Source organism: Cebus imitator, unplaced genomic scaffold (assembly GCF_001604975.1).
Source record: "Cebus imitator isolate Cc_AM_T3 unplaced genomic scaffold, Cebus_imitator-1.0 Scaffold23, whole genome shotgun sequence".
Classification (NCBI taxonomy): Eukaryota; Metazoa; Chordata; class Mammalia; order Primates; family Cebidae; genus Cebus; species Cebus imitator.
This window is the reverse complement of record NW_016107338.1, coordinates 304,784-322,158: the sequence shown is the minus strand read 5'-3', so window position 1 is coordinate 322,158 and position 17,375 is coordinate 304,784. Positions and strand designations below refer to the sequence as shown.

At 40.1% G+C, this 17,375-nt stretch overlaps 1 protein-coding gene across 3 annotated transcripts in view; it reads left to right on the top strand.

Annotated features, from left to right (window-relative positions):
• ALMS1 (ALMS1 centrosome and basal body associated protein) overlaps window positions 1–17,375 on the top strand; it is a 214,449-nt gene that overhangs the window by 87,734 nt on the left and 109,340 nt on the right. For all 3 annotated transcript variants that reach the window (XM_037736112.1, XM_037736111.1, XM_037736113.1), the window contains 2 exons: window positions 1,084–1,217; window positions 14,468–16,332. In XM_037736112.1, coding sequence (XP_037592040.1) covers window positions 1,084–1,217; window positions 14,468–16,332 — 1,999 coding nt within the window. The remainder of the gene's footprint in view (window positions 1–1,083; window positions 1,218–14,467; window positions 16,333–17,375) is intronic.

The window sequence follows — 17,375 nt, the reverse complement described above, 5'->3', positions numbered from 1 at the left end:
AAGCTGTCACGTTTCCCTAATCCTCCCATTATAGGATCCTTATTCTAAAGGCAGAAAAAGCCTCCAGTTTTCCGTGCTCTAAATTGCTTTTTGTCCTAGAACTACATATATTTTCTCTTTCCCTTTTCTAATAAAACTCCGGGTGCTGATCTCAGACATTTAAAAAAAATCAATGTATTTTATGCTAAAGCTTGGATTAGAGGTTTAAAAGATAATATTTACAAATCTCATTAATTTCTAATAGAATTCCATTAAAAACAAAACAAAAAATCTGTAAGACAATATGGGAATATATTTTGGAAGGTAATTTAAAAGCATTTTACACCTATCTGGAAATTGTCCCTTGAAGTTAACTTCCTACACTGTTCCTTGCACATTTTTATTCTACAAAAAAACCTCCAAGTTGTATTTATTACTTTTAAATATCACTCTTATGGAAGTGTGAGTTACACAGCAGGAACTAAAGGGAGAAACAAAGGGACTTTCTTGATTAGAAAGAGGATTAAGATAAATATGATTGAATACCATATTTAAAGTGACCTTTTTGTAGAATTATCTGTAAAGCATGGCTTAAAAAAATCAGACTTTGCAGTGAAATGATCTCTGTTAAGAATTTCTTTTTTTTTTTTGAGACGGAGTTTCGCTTTTGTTACCCAGGCTGGAGTGCAATGGCGCGATCTCGGCTGACCGCAACCTCCGCCTCCTGGGTTCAGGCAATTCTCCTGCCTCAGCCTCCTGAGTAGCTGGGATTACAGGCACGCACCACCATGCCCAGCAAATTTTTTGTATTTTTAGTAGAGACGGGGTTTCACCATGTTGGCCAGGATGGTCTCAATCTCTTGACCTCGTGATCCACCCGCCTCGGCCTCCCAAAGTGCTGGGATTACAGGCTTGAGCCATCGCGCCCGGCCTCTGTTAAGAATTTCTAATAGCTTGTCATAATTGAGAAGAAGACATACTAAGCATTGTGGTGGGTATTAAGTTGCATATATTGATGATATTTTATGATCAAATGTCTACAGTTGTTGACAAATTATCACTTTCACATTTCATTATCTCAAGTGTACTATGCTTTCTCTCCAGCCTGGAATCTGAAGTTCAATTTAGCACATGATTGTGGATACTCCATTTCAGAATTAAATGAAGATGACAGGAGGAAAGTAGAAGAGATCAAGGCAGAGTTGTTTGGTCATGGGAGAACAACTGACTTGTCCAAGGTATAAAAGAAAGCTGGAAATGAAAAGAGTAAATATGAAAGAATGGGTGATGGAATTTGGATCTCTTCCTTGGGCATCAGCTGACTTGCTAATATTTGGCTAGTGTTACGAGCCTTTTTTTGGTTTTGTTTTTGAGATTGAGTCTTGCTCTTTTAGCTAGGCTAAAGTGCAGCAGTGCAGTCACAGCTCACTGCAGCCTTGAACTCTTGGGTTCAAGGAATCCTCCCACCTCAGGTCTCAAGTAGCTGGTACCATATGTGTGTGCCACCATGCTTGGCTAATTTTTAAATTTTTGGCAGAGACAGGGTCTCTCTATGTTGTCCAGGCTGGTCTTGAACACTTGAATAATCCTCTTGCCTTGGCCTCCCAAAATGTTGGGATTATAGGCATGAGCCACTGTGCCTAGACAGGCGTCTTAATTTTTCAAAAGTTAAGATGTAGGTATTAGATTCTTACAGTCTAGATATGTTAAGTTTTTATTCCAAGTTCAATTTTTGAAAAATTTATCATCTTAGAAAAATAAAAACTGATTTGCTTGTTTTATCAGTATTTTTTAGAACAGAGAAGATTAAATATCACCCTTATTTTCTCTTGAAAGTGATACCTTGAAATCCAGATGATGTCCAGCTATTTTCAAATGTTGTATTTTAAATGCTTTAGAGTACACAGCTATAATAGCTTATGTATAAATGACTTTCATTTTAATAGTACTTATTTTCCTTCTATTAACTATTTCACACATAGAAAAGAGTATATCTGAATGATATATGTAAAGAATAGCAGCAAGTAAAAATAATTCCCGTATATTGACTATCCAGCTTGAAAAATAGAACATTACCAAATACTGTTGAAGTTCTTTGTTTTTTCTTTCCCAGTCATATCATTTTTATTTCTTATTTTGATATATAATGGTTTTCCTGCTCCTCCGTATGGTTTTGAACTCTTTGTAGATGGAATCAGTATGATACATATTCTTTTGAGAACTGAGTGTTTCACACAGTTTTAGGGTTTTGAGCTGCTTCAATGTAGATGTGCATAGTTTTCGTTTATTCTTTATTACTGTAAAACATTCCAGTTGTGATTACATGATAATTTATTGATTGTCCTATGGATAAGGTGTTTTGTCTGCTATTTTGCACGGTAGTAGGGTATAATGATACCTATCTTAGAGGGTTTTGGTGTGGATTATGTGAGATAATGCCTATAAAATGCTTAGTAGAATGTGTGATACCTAGTTAGTACTCACTAACTGGCAGCTATTATTACTGTTATTAATCCTGTAAGAATTGATATAGCTATCATACACGGATTTCATGGCCTGATTCATACAAAGTGTCTTAGAATACTATTCTCCAGTGATATAGTTTAATTACTTGGATTATCTCAATTTTGGAAAAGTGTTTGAACAGTACAAAGTAGATTGGATTTTAGGTTTTACATATATACCTGTGATAAACAAAATTGACAGTAAGAATAGTAAAATGGATAATTGGTTGTCTTAGCACCATTTGTATAATAGATAATTGGTTGTCTTAGCACCGTCTGTATATGTGCTGCTTAAGTGAGCACTATCCTAGCATCGTTTGTTTGGAAGTACATAGTTTTCTCAGTGATCTGTGTTTCCCTGTTTTAAAAAAATTACTTTCTTATGTTTATATTTCCAGATCCCTCAGCAATCAAGTTGCCTTCCCTTGGGTAGACTCTAGTTTGTCTGTGTTTTTCTTAAAATAAGGTGTCCTGAATTAGATAAAACACATTTTCATTTCTGATCTGGCCAGCATGAAATATATTTAGTAATTCTCTGTCTGCCAATGTACTGTGAGATTTCTAATGGACACAGCATAATTGGGCATTAAAAAAAAAACCCACATACTGCTTTCAAAACTTAAAGCTATAGGAAATAAGCAAAACAAAACCAAACAAAAAACCGCGAACCACTGCCACACTTTCTATTCTCATTTCTTGTGTCTATATGATAATGTTTTTAAAAAAAATCTTTGTTTTGAGACAGAGTCTTTGTTGCCCAGGCTGTTGTATAGTGGCATGACCTTGTATCTATATAATAGTTTTTTTTTTTTTAATCCTCTTTTTTTTGAGACAGAGTCTGGCTTGTTGCCCAGGCTGTTGTGCAGTGGCACCATCTTGGCTCACTACAACCTCCACCTCCCAGGTTCAAGTGATTCTCTTGCCTCAGCCTCCCGGGTAGCTGAGATTACAGCTACTTGGGTGGGACGTGACATGATGCCAGACTGGTTTTTACATTTTTAGTAGAGATGGGGTTTCACCATGTTGGCAAGGCTAGCCTTGAACTCCTGACCTCAAGTGATCCACCCGACTCAGCCTCCTGAGGTGTTGGGATTACAGGCATGAGTCATTGTGCCTGGCGTTATATAATACCTTTTAACTCTCCTGTATTTCTTTTTATTGCTTCTATATCAGTGTTCAAGCCTATTGGAATGATTTTTAATCTAAATTTGGTCATTTATTAAAGTATTCCTTTCAGCTTTGTGCTATTTGTATATTTGATAAGTATATTTATCCAAAAGTTTTAAAAATGTTTAGTAAGGGTTATGGATAAAAAACCTAAAACTTTTTGGCCGGACGAGGTGGCTAACGCCCGTAATCTTAGCACATTGGGAAATCGAGGTGGATGGATCACCTGAGGTCAGGAGTTTGAGACCAACCTGGCCAGCATAGCGAAACCCCGTCTCTAATAAAAATACAAAAATTAGCTGGGTGTCATTGCGCATGCCTGTGATACTAGCTACTAGGGAAGCTGAAGCAGGAGAATTGCTTGTACCTGGGAGGTGGAGGTTGTGGTGAGCCGAGATTGTGCACTGTACCCAGCCTGGGTGACAGAGGGAGACTGTTTCAAAAAGAAAAAAAAAAATCTAAAACTTTTGAATAAGATTATTCTAACACCTGTGGTGAGTACTTCACAATACTGTCATTCAGCTGTCTTATATTTCACCATCTTATGATTGGATTTCTTCAGTCTGTTAACTGAGTAGTTGTGAAATAGTGTTTGGCAAGATATGCCTTGCTCTTGGGATACCCATATTGGCCACACTGTGTGTACAGTTTTGGATCCTTTTATTTTTTAAACATAAATATATTATGATTTCCCTTTAACACTTCTCTGAAAGCATAGTTTTACATAGGTATATAATATCGCATTGTGTGAACATAACAATTTATTTACTACCCTACTATTGGACATTTATTCATTCATTTTACAAATACTTATTGAATGCCTGATATGTACTGTCACTCATCTATAGGCCGAGGAGACATCACTGAACAAAATAGACAAACACTTCTTCATCATGAGCTTACTTTAAGTGAGAGTGTAAGAATAACAACCAAACAAGTAAAATAAATGTCAGATGGTAGAAATAGTCAAATTCAGAAAACAGAGAATAGAATGGTGATTGCCAGGGACTGGTAGGAAGGGGAAATTGGGAATTGATGTTACAGGCAAAGCAGATAGTTCAATATTAGGAAATTTATAAATAAATTTTTACATTCGTAGATCTAATGAAGAAACCACAATTCCTTCATTAAGCTCCAAAAAGTATTTAGGAATAAAAATAAAATCTATAGCTAATTAAAAATATTTCTTTAGAGTAGGAGTAATACCCAAAATATGATAAAGAATATGTATTTGAAATTTGCAGTTAGTGCAATTGAATTCAAATGCTTTTGTTATGCATATAAAACATTTGTGAGTGAAGTCATGTAATATGGCAGAGTAGGGAACTCTAGGGCTCCATTTCTTACAAAAACACCTAATAAGCTTCCAGAAACTATCAGAATTAATTTTTGTAGAACTCTGGAATTTAGTTAAAAACTAGGAAAAGTAGGGAGCTGTTGCACTGCAGAAAGAGAACACTATGGCACCTTAAATTGCTTACCTACCATTCCTTGTGTCTAGATTAACAATGGCTTTGAAGACAGCAGCTTACGCTTCTGGTGCAAGCTGTCAGCACTGGAAGGTTAAGTACAGATCTTGCTCTCAAAGAATTGTGGGCCGGGCGTGGTGGCTCACACCTGTAATCCCAGCAGTTTGGGAGGCTGAGGCAGGTGGATCATGCGATTGAGACCGTCCTGGCCAACATGGTGAAATCCCATTTCTACTAAAGTGGTGCGATCTTCTGATCCCAGCTACTCAGGGGGCTGAGGCAGGAGAATCACTTGAACCCGGGAGGTAGAGGTTGCAGTGAGCCGAGATCATGCCACTGCATTCCATCCTGGAGTCAGAGCGAGACTCTATCTCAAAAAAAAAAAAAAAAAAAACATGAGGCTGGGTCATTGAAAGGCAGCAATATAGCATTTCCAATTTGTAAATGAGTAAACTGTAACTTAGGGCTGTAAGATCAAATACATTTATTCTTTTGCTGGAATGAAAAAGTGTCTATAAGAGTAGCAATCTTCCAAATATTGAAACCACCGGTTGGAAAAAAAAAGTTATTGTTTTAACCTGTCTGAAGTCCCCGAAGAATCGGTATGAGCTTCCCTTTGTTTTATACAACTCAGAGCTTTCCTGGAACTGGGGTGGCTTGTCCGTCAGCATGTGTCAAAAGTATTTAAAGGCCAGAGTTTCAGCTGTAGCAACCTGAATCTGGGGATACAAATTAGGATAATTAATATGTAGACAAACAGCCAGGAAGAAACAGTTGAAAAAGGAGATACAGGGTTGTATAAGGACTTTTAAAAGCTTTTGTGTATGCTGAGAGATAGAGAAGGTTATGTACATGCCTAGGATTGGATTCCTTCTCAGAAAGGCTTAAGAAGACCCTAAGCTTCAACCACCAGCTGACGTTCAGGCTCTGCCTGAGTAGGATGTGAAAGCTAAGACAGAGTTGTAAATGGCTTGGCCAACTTTTGACTGAGTGTCCCAACACTGAGCAAAAAAAACTGGGAGTGTTTTTTTTTTTCTTTCCTATTACATTTTTTCTTTTCTTGGCTGCAGGTGTTTAAGGAAACTGTCAAAACAGTAGTTGACCCTGAAGCTAAGGGAGTACAGACTTCAGTTCCATACACAACAAAGAATAGAAGCTTTACAAAATAGTAAGTCACTAAACAAACAATAGCTTACAACAAGCAGTAACAGCAAACTCCAGGGAAGGGGGTGAATCCAGTATCCAGAGTTGTCACATTATAATATTCAGTATGTCCAGTTTTCAACAAATGATAAGGCATGCAAAGAAATAAAAAAGTGTGACTCATTCAGAGGAAAAAGGAGAAATTAATGGAACTATCCCTGAGGAAGCCCAGCTTAAATGTACTAAAGAGCTAAACAAAACCATTGTCAAAGAACTAGAGGAAACGAAGAAAAGGATTTCTCACCAAAAAGAAGTATCAACAAACAGATAGAAATTATAAAAAGGGAGACAACTAGAAATTCTGCAGCTGAAAAGTACAATAACAAATTAAAAATTCATTACAGGGGTTCAGTAGCAGATTTGAGTAGTCTGAACAAATAATCAGTGAACTTGAAGAAAGGCCAATTGATTTATTCATTTGAGGAGCAGAAAGAGAAAAGAATAAAGAAAATGAACAGGGCCATTAAGACATCCCCAAACATACCAACATATGCCTTATGGGATTCTTAAGGGAAAAGAGAGAGAAAAGGGCAGAAATAACATTTGAAGAAATAATGGTTGAAAACTTCCCTAATTTGATAAAAAATGTGTTAATGAACTCCAAATGGGTTAAACTCAGAGACTCACCATGACACATTATAGTCAAATTGTTAAATCCTTAGCATAGTTGTTGGTTCTATTAGTAGAAGTATACTTTACCTAATTAAGTCAGCTTTAACCAATTTTTTTTAAAATTTGATTTTGATGTTATAAAATACAAAGCTGTGAGCTTCTTACAAAGTTACTCCTGCCATAAATACTGTGATAATTTATACATTAAAAAATTTGAGACAACTATTTTTTTAAAACAAAGGTTTTCAAAAGCTTATTGTTCTTTTAAGTAAGTTTTATATCACATCTAGAAAGTAGATGTTTACTTTTTAGTGCTTGTCGACTGTGTGTTTGTGTGTGTGTGTGTCTTTGTACTGGTTTATGTGACAGTGAAGAATTAATTTCTGTTTTGGTTTGTTACATGAAGTCTTTGACGTGTTTTTGTTTGTTTGAGACAGGGTCTTGCTCCGTTGCCCAGGCTGGTATAGTGGCCGGATCATAGCTCACTGCAATGTCCACCTCCCGAGCTCAAGCTATCTTTCCACCTCACTCTCTCAAAGTGCCTGATATTACTGGTGTGAGCCACTGCACCTGGCTGGTGTGTCATTAAGCTGGACAATGAGAGAATAATATAACCTGATAAAACTCATATAGATTTGTTGAGAAGAGAGAACTTTAATTGTGAAATAGTCTCTGGAAATTAGTAAAAGACATATTTTAGCTAACCAGTAATTTCGTAACATCTTTATCTCAGTATAATTTACTGTAATACCATAAGGTTCACCCATTTTAAAGTGGAGTTTGTTTACAGAATTTTACAATAACATAATTTTAGAACTTTGTTATTCTCCCCTCTCCCCCAATTCCCTACTCCTAAGCAAACACCAGTCCACTTTCTCTCCCTATGGACTTGCCAATTCTGGATATGTCATATTAATAGAATTGTATGTGATCTTTTGTGACTGCCTTCTTTTACTTAGAATAATGTTTTCAAGAGTCATTCATGGTATGTTGTAGCTTGAATCAGTACTTCATCCCTTTTTATTGCCAAATTATATTTCATTGTATAGATGTTTTGTTTATTAATTAGTTGGTAGATGTTTGGATTTTCCACTCTGGCCATTCAGGGCTGCTATGAACATAGTAAGTGTTTATGTGTTACAGTGGATGTTTCCTTTCTCTGGGATATACACCTAAGAGTAGAATTACTGGGACATACATGGTAACTCCATGTTTAACATGTTGAGGAACTTCTAAACTTTTTTCTGAAGTAGCTGCACTGTTTACATTCCCATGAGCAGTGCATGACGGTTTCAGTTTCTCCATATCCTTTCCAGCATTTGTTATTTTCTGTCTTTTTGATTATAGCCATTCTGGTTGGGTATTAGGGGTATTTATTCATCCAGATTGTTTTATGGAACAGTTTTTCTTTTTTATTGATCTGTAGTATTCCACAGTATGAATGCACCACAGTTTAAATATTCACTATTGAAGAACACTTTGGTTGTTTTCTAGTTTTTGGCTTTATCAATACAGCTGCTGTAAACATTCATGTGCAAGGTTTTGTGTGAATATGTCTTTGTTTCTGTGGGATAAATGCCCAGGATTGCAGTTGCTGGGTCATATGGTAGTTGCATGTTTAGTTTTTTTGAAAGACAGCCCACACCTTTTTTCCAGGGTGGTTATTTCATTTACATTCCCACCAGCAGTGTGTGAGTAATCCATCTTCTACATATCCTCACCAGCATTTGATACTGTCACTATCTTTATTCTAGCCATTCTAATAGGTATGTAGTGATATCTTATTAAGGTTTTAAATTACATTTCCTTAATGGTTTTTGATGTTGCGTGTTTTTTCCTATCTCTGTTTCCAATCCCTGTATCCTGTTAAGTGAAATGTCTATCTCTTTTGCCCATTTTCTAATTGGATTGTCTTTTATTTTTCCTTTTTACTGTTGTGGGTTCTTTATATAGGTTAGATGTAAGTCTAGCAGATACAAGACCTTTATTGGATATGAGGTTTGCAAATATTTTCTTTCAACCCGTAGCTGGGAGAGAGAGGGGCATTTCATTTTGCTGGATAGTCTAGGCTCCCCTAGACTTTCACTGATACCACAAGGGAGGGATAGTGCTTTATCAGCCAGCAGAGATGAAAGTAAGTCCTAGGGTCCTCACTTGGCCTTTGCTAGTGTAGTTGTGAGTGGGGCTAGTTTTTTCTGTGGTGGTTGGCTCAAGTAGAATGCTTATTACTTAAAAGTATTCTCTTTTGCTAGGCTTCACCTCTACTGTTTTTTAGCTAGGGAGAAAAGCTTTTTTTTCTTTTTCTTTTTTTTTTTTTGTCTGTGCCCACTGTTTCTTGGTTGTGGACTTCTTCAGCTCTAAGTCTGTATATGTGAGAGAAAAAGAAAACCCAGGGATTGCACCATAGTATAATTCCTCAGGTCCCTAGATGACTAGCTGGTCTGCCTTCTTCTCTACATCTTTCAGATTCTTCTTACGTTTGTTTTATATACATTGTCCAGGGGACTTCATTTTACTTAGCAGGAAGAATAGGGAAAAGTACATCTGGCCAGGCATGGTGGCTCATGCCTGTAATCCCAGCACTTTGGGAGGCTGGGGCAGGAGGATCCCTTGAACCCAGGAGTTGGAGACCAGCCTAGGCAATAAAGTGAGACTCAGTCACTACAAAAATAAAAATAAGACAATTAGCCCTGTGTAGTGGCATGTGCCTGTTGACCCAGCTATCCAGGAGGCTGAGGTGGCAGGATCACCTGAGCCTGAGAGGTCAAGGCTTCAGTGATAGCGCCACTGCACTCCAGCCTGGGTGACACCAGCAAGACCCTCTCTTAAGAAGAGAAGAGAAATAAAGATGTCACAGGAACCTTGGACAGTTGCTTTGCAATCTGGAAACCGCTGTGGCCAGTGGCACCTTCTGCCTGTGTATTGCTCACACTCGCTGGGCATGTTCTGCCCACTCAGCCTGGCAGGCTGCTCTACTGTCCTGGATCCCACACCTGCCAAGTGTGAGCCAGGCATGGAGTGGTGAGGGGTGGGTGGGCAAGCAAGCAAGTGTGGGGTCTAGCCACTGCACACAGCCTGACTGCTGTGCTGGGGCAGGCAGCTCCAGGCGCTGGCACTGGTGGGCTTCACACGAGGCTGCGGTGGGACCAGATGTACTGCATGCAGATTCTGCTGTGGGAACCCACATCTAGGCAAGGGCAACATGGTGGCACCCAGAAGCTTGGAGACACCAGAAACCACAAAACCCCAAGAGGGTGTCATAGTCCTGGCTCGGGGTCTCCCTAGGTCTGGGCTTCCTGAAAGGTTGCAGCTCTTCTCTCCTTGTTGCCTGCCACATGGCAGGTGGGGAAGGGGGTATGTTTCAGCCCTGTTTGTGTTATAGCTCTTTTAGTCCCACCATTTGGTGGGTCCTGAGTTCTTGTTCTACATCTAGGAAGAAAGGTATGTGGACAAGTGGAGGGTGAGCAAGGCGGAGAGGCGCTTCATCGAGTGGCAGAACAGTTTTCAGGAGACCCAAAAGGGTGGTTCCTGTCTGCAGGCAGGTCATACCTACAAGTGTCCAGCCCTCAGTGGAGAGGAGAACTCAGAGTGGGTAGCTCATATATGCAAGCAGGTCATCCCATTGCCTGTGCAGCCTTCAGCAGAGAGGAGACCTGGAATGGGTAGCTCCTACCTGCATGCAGATTGTCCCATCACCTGTGCAACCTTCGGTGGACAGGAGACCCAGAGTGGGTAGCTCCATCTGCAGGCAGATCATTCCATTGTCTCTACAAGTCTGGCTGAGTCCATGGTTTGTTTTGTTTGTTTGTTTGTTTGTTTATATTTTATTTTATTGCACCGTAGGTTCCGGGGTACATGTGAAGAACATGGAGGATTGTTGCATAGGTACATACATGGCAATGTGGTTTGCTGCCTCCATCCCCATCACCTATATCTGGCATTACTCCCCATGTAATCCCTCCCCAACTCCCTACCCCACTCTGTCCCTCCCCGGGTCCCCCCCCAACAGACCTCAGTGTGTGATGCTCCCCTCCCTGTGTCCATGTGTTCTCATTTTTCACCACCCGCCTATGAGTGAGAGCAAGCGGTGTTTGATTTTCTGTTCTTGTGTCAGTTTGCTGAGAATGATGGTTTCCAGGTTCATCCATGTCCCTACAAAGGACATGAACCTCATGGTTTTTGATGGCTGCATAGTATTCCATGGAGTATATGTGCCACATTTTCCCTGTCCAGTCTATCATCAGTGGGCATTTGGGTTCGTTCCAAGTCTTTGCTATTGTAAAGAGTGCTGCAGTGATCATATGTGTGCATATATCTTTATAATAGAATGGTTTATAATCCTTTGGATGTATACCCAGTAATGGAATTGCTGGATCACATGGAATATCTATGTCTAGGTCCTTGAGGAATTGCCACACTGTCTTCCACAATGGTTGAACGAATTTATACTCCCACCAACAGTGTAAAAGTGTTCCTATTTCTCCACATCCTCTCCACCATCTGTTGTCTCCAGATTTTTTAATGATCACCATTCTAACTGGCATCAGGTGGTATCTCAATGTAGTTTTGATTTGCATTTCTCTAATGACCAGTGATGATGAGCATTTTTTCATATGTTTGTTGGCCTCATGTATGTCTTCTTTTGTAAAGTATCTGTTCATGTCCTTTGCCCACTTTTGAATGGGCAAACTCCATAGCTTCTGCACAGCAAAAGAAACAGTCACTAGAGTGAACTGGCAACCAACAGAATGGGAAAAAATTTTTGCAATCTACCCATCTGACAAAGGGCTAATATCCAGAATCTACAAAGAACTAAAACAGATTTACAAGAAAAAAAGCCCATTCAAAAGTGGGCAAAGGACACACTTCTTCCTTTCCTAAGTGAATACCCTTTATTTCTTTCTCTTGCCTGATTTCTCTGGCTAGAACTTCCAATACTCTGTTGAACAGAAGTGGTGAGAGAGGGCATCTTTGTCTAGTGCCAGGTTTCAAAGGGAATGCTTCCAGTTTTTGCCCATTCAGTAGGATAATGGCTATGGGTTTGTTGTAAATAGCTTTTATTATTTTGAGATACGTTCTGTCGATGCCTAGTTTATTGAGAGTTTTTAGCATAAAGGGCTGTTGAATTTTGTCGAAGGCCTTGTCTGCATCTATTGAGATAATCATGTGGCTTTTGTTTTTGGTTTTGTTTATATGGTGAATTATGTTTATAGACCTGCGTTTGCTGAACCAGCCTTGCATCCCTGGGATGAAGCCTACTTGATTGTGATGGATAAGCTTTTTGATGTGCTGTTGCAGTCGGTTTGCCAGTATTTTATTGAAGATTTTTGCATCTATGTTCATCACGGATATTGGCCTGAAGTTTTCTTTTCTTGTTGAGTCTCTGCTGGGTTTTGGTATCAGGATGATGTTGGTTTCATAAAATGATTTGGGAAGGATTCCGTCTTTTCGGATTGTTTGGAATAGTTTCAGAAGGAGTGGTACCAGCTCCTCTTTGTATGCCTGGTAGAATTCAGCTGTGAACCCATCTGGGGTTTTTTGGTTGGTGGGACCGCCCGAGCTGGATCACCTGGCTCCCTGTTTCAGCCCCCCTTTTTTTTCAGTTGAACAGGCGACTCTGCCTCTCAGGTGTTCCAGTTGCCAGTTGAAACGGTGCCCGGATTTGTGTGAGTTTTTGTGAGGAGACCCGCTGCGCCAGCTGAAACAGCCGCGCTGGAGACTCATGGTGTTTTTTTGCCCAGGAATCTCCTGGTCTATGAGCAGTAAAAATTCGTTTCGAAATGTGGTGATCACTCACCCTCTGTGTTTTTCGCTGGGAACTGCAATTCAGAGCTGTTCCTATTCAGCCATCTCGGATTGTCCTGAATCCTTGGTTTTCTTGGGCTTTAGAGGGGAGGAGGTGCTTGCCAACTGGTCCATGGGCAGGCCCAGAAAAAGCACCATAAGTTCTCACTCCTGTCATCGGAACTGGCAGCCCTTCAAGCAATTCCTAGCTTAAAGGTAGGGCTTCACCAGTGACCTGCCCCTTTCTGCCCAGGAGCTCGTCTGCCATCACTCTGCCATCTGTGGTGCCTGTGGTACTCAGGCTGTTCATGTCAAGGGGTTACCTGCAGACCCACTGTGAGCTGCGCTCAGCCCTCCTGCCTCCTGCAACTTCCCTCCTGTGCTCGTTTGTGCCTGGTGTCTGCAGGAGGTGGAGGTGGCAGGGGCTGGCGTGTCAGTGCTGCCCAAACTATGTGCACATCTGGCTGAGTCACAACACTGCCTAGGCTTAGCCTCAACTTTGCTCTGAAATTGGAGCGGGGACCAGGAGTAGGGAGAGGCCAGGCAGTGGGAACAGGCTCTTCTGAGCTTGTAGGGGCAGGGGGAGTTCCCAGGTCCCCGAGTGCGCAAGGGTGCCTGGGTCCACAGTTGTGTCTGGGTGGCTGCAGCTGTGCCTATGAGGGTGGGGCTCCCACCCCTCCAACTCAGAAGGGAGTGGGGCTTCTGCCTGTTCCCCGCTCCCACCAGCTCGGTAGAGCAAGCATCCTCAGCTACTCCTCCCCCACTGTAGCTGGCATCATGGCAGCAGCCACTCAAGATGGGATGCCACTGCCATCAAAAGCACATCTACTCAATCACTTGGAGAGATGCAGCATAATTTAAAATATTTTTATCTGAAATCAGATGTCGCTATATCATCAAATAGAATGTCAACTCATAATGACTTTATAGGTAAAACATAGAAACCTCAAAAAATGTTACATGTATGGTAGCTTTGAGTACTGGTCCTATGCCCCAGGAAACAAGATCTTGGTTTTTTTTTTTTCTCCCTTATTCTTACACAGAGGTAAAATATTAGGATCTAGGTCAAGCTTCTGTAGTAGCCAAACATACAGTGGCTCAAATAAGGTAGAATTTTATTTTTTCATGTCACTGTTCATGTTAGGAAAGTGAGCTCTGCCCTTGGTGTCATCCAGGGACCCAAGCTGGCTGGAAAACTAAGCTGTCCTTACGCATGACTTCCAAGGTTATTCCGTACATTCTTATTTTCAGCAGGTGAGAAAAGTAGTGATGATAGTGGTAGTCATATTGGGGGAACATGCAGGTCAAGAATTTGATTTTAAGGACAGGAAGCAGAAGTTGTACTTGATGCTTTTGTTCATATCCCATTGGCCTCAACCTAGTCATGTGGTCACAAGTAGCTGCAGAAGAAACAGGAAATGTCCCCCATTTGGTGGCTATGTAGCCCGCCAAAATTTGAATAAGGGATTTCTATTATTAAAGATGGGAATACTTACTGGTGGACAATAGTAATCTTTGGTGTTTACTTTGTGGAAAATTTTTAGAAGAACTCTCTGAGTGGTCTTAATCATTGTGAGTGATTTTATTCTGTAGTTAACTGTCTTTTTTTCTTGCTGTACTCTTTGGCCTGTTATATTATAAATGAGTGACATGACCTTCATGGTCCAGTCTTAGCATGAGTATAAAACTTATTTGTGTATAACTACTTGGACTGCTTCAAGTAAGAACCTGTTTGTTTATATCTTGTAGGGTTTTCAGAGTCCACGGGGAATGGGATGCAAGCCAGAAGCTGTATGTAGTCATATTATTATTCAGAGCCATGAAAAAGGATGTTTCCGGACTCTAACTTCTGAACAACCACAACTAGATAGCCACCCTTGTGTTTTCAGATCTGCTGAACCCTCAGAAATGACCAGAGGACGGCAGAGCCCATCATCATGCAGAGCCAGGCACGTCAACCTTTCTGCACGCTTAGACCAGAACAACTCCCATTTCAAAGTTTGGAATTCCTTGCAGTTAAAAAATCATTCCCCATTTCAAAACTTTATACCTGATGAATTCAAAATCAGCAAAGGTCTTCGAATGCCATTCCATGAAAAGAAGGACCCTTGGCTGTCAGAATTAGTAGAACCTGCTTTTGTGCTACCTAAAGAAGTGGATTTTCATTCTTCATCACAAATGCCATCCCCAGAACCCATGAAAAATGTTACTACCTCCATTACTTTTTCATCTCACCGACATTCTAAAGGCATTTCCGATTCCTCTGTTGTTAAGGTTGGTGTCACTGAAGGTAGCCAGTGTACTGGAGCATCTGTTGGGATATTTAATTCTCATTTCACTGAAGACCAAAATCCTCCTAGAGATCTTAAGCAGAAAACCTCTTCCCCTTCATCATTTAAAATGCATAGTAATTCACCAGATAAAGAAGTGACTATTTTAGCAGAAGGTAGAAGGCAAAGCCAAAAATTATCTGTTGATTTTGAGCATTCTCTTCAAGAAGAAAAACCCTTAGAAAGATCAGATTTTACAGGCAGTCATTGTGAGCCCAGTACCACTGCAGATTGTAGCAATGTCAAGGAAATTCAAATTTCTGATAACCATACCCTTATTAGTAGGGGTAGACCAAGTTCCACCCTAGGAGTAAGCAGATCGAGTTCCAGACTAGGAGTAAAAGAGAAGAATGTAACTATAACTCCAGATCTTCCTTCTTGCATTTTTCTTGAACAACGAGAGCTCTTTGAACAAAGCAAAGCCCCACATGCAGATCACCATGTGAGGAAACACCAGTCTCCTTCTTCTCAACATCAGGATTATGTAGCTCCAGATCTTCCTTCTTGCATTTTTCTTGAACAACGAGAACTCTTTGAACAATGCAAAGTCCCACATGTAGATCATCAAATGAGAGAAAAACATTCTCCCCTTCCTCAAGGTCAGGATTCTGTAGCTTCAGACCTTCCTTCTCCCATTTCTCTTGAACAATGTCAAAGCAAAGCCCCAGGTGTAGATGACCAAATGAGAAAACACCATTTCCCCCTTCCTCAAGGTCAGGATTGTGTAGTAGAAAAGAATAATCAACATAAGCCTAAGTCACACATTTCTACTATAAATGTTGAAGCCAAGTTCAATAATGTTGTCTCCCAGTCAGCCCCAAATCACTATACATTAACAACATCTGCATCTACTCCTCCTTCAAATAGAAAAGCACTTTCTTGTGTTCGTATAACTCTTTGTCCCAAGACTTCTTCCAAGTTGGATAGTGGAACTTTAGATAAAAGATTTTATTCATTGGATGCTGCTTCTAAAGCAAGGATAAATAGTGAGTTTAACTTTGACTTACCTACTATATCTTCGAGATCACTGGAACCAACCTCCAAATTACTGACCAGTAAACCTGTAGCACAGGATCAAGAATCTTTAGGTTTTCTAGGACCTAAATCTTCACTGGATTTCCAAGCCGTGCAGCCTTCTCTTCCAGACAGTAACACTATTACTCAGGACCTGAAAACCATACCTTCTCAAAATAGCCAGATAGTAACCTCAAGGCAAATACAAGTGAACATTTCAGATTTCGAAGGACATTCCTATCCAGAGGGGACTCCGGTATCTGCAGATCGGTGAGTCTCATTGTGATAAAAAGCAAGCTGGATGGACTTCGTTTAAAGGGTTTCAAATACTTAAGCAGATGTTGGTTCTTGGAGAAAGGGCTGTGTGATTTCTCTGAGTGGAGGTTGTGTCTGACTGATTACTAGAAGTCTTTCAAGGAATAAATATGTTAAGTAAAAGAGAACGTATGACAGTAACATGTTTATACTTTCAGAGGATTTTTGGCAAGACTTGACTTCAAGTGTTTTAAAAAATTGAATGACTTTGCAAAAATCTTTGGTCATCCAATGATACAATTACTAGCTTCTTATTTACTGTGTTGGACATATGCTGAAGGTCTCCTTTGGAGGTTGCACACACGTATGTGGGGGCTTGCTCGCTTTCTCTCTGCCTCTCTCTCTCCCCTCTCTCTCTTTCTCTCTCCTCCAGCTCTGGGTTCCATTTCATGACTTCCCTCAAATATTTAGCATTTACAAAGAAAGTAGCTTTGCAATGGAAAATCCTTGCAGATACCACTTTAGTCAAATGATGATTGGCATCACCAGCAAAACAACATAATGTGCTCCCTGATATGATGCCCCACTTCATAGTGTATTGTAGGAAAGGAAACCCAATTCAGGGATAAGTCCATTAGATTTATATTATTCAGCCTAATTTTAGCACTTTGGCATTAATTCAGTTTGACTTTAATGAGCCTTTTACTGATACCTTATAGTTGAAGAGGCATTATACCACAGTGGAGAGCACTGGGCTTGGAAAGGAGGAAGAGAGAAATGTTTATTCATCATCCACATGCGGTAGTAGTCATGGCAGTGAGTCATGGGAATGAGGAACTTATATTTGCTGTCTTCTCATGATGATCCTATTAAGCAGGTGTTGAGATCTCTTATTTTCCTACTGGGAAATGGAGATACTAACTGCTACTTGTGCCAAAAGATATTGTTTGTAGGTTGGATAAAAGGCATTCAAATGCAGTCTGTTTAATCAAAGCAAGGTCTTGTTCCCTTACACAGTACTCTGTCCCAGAATTTGACCCCTACTTCCAACTCTTCTT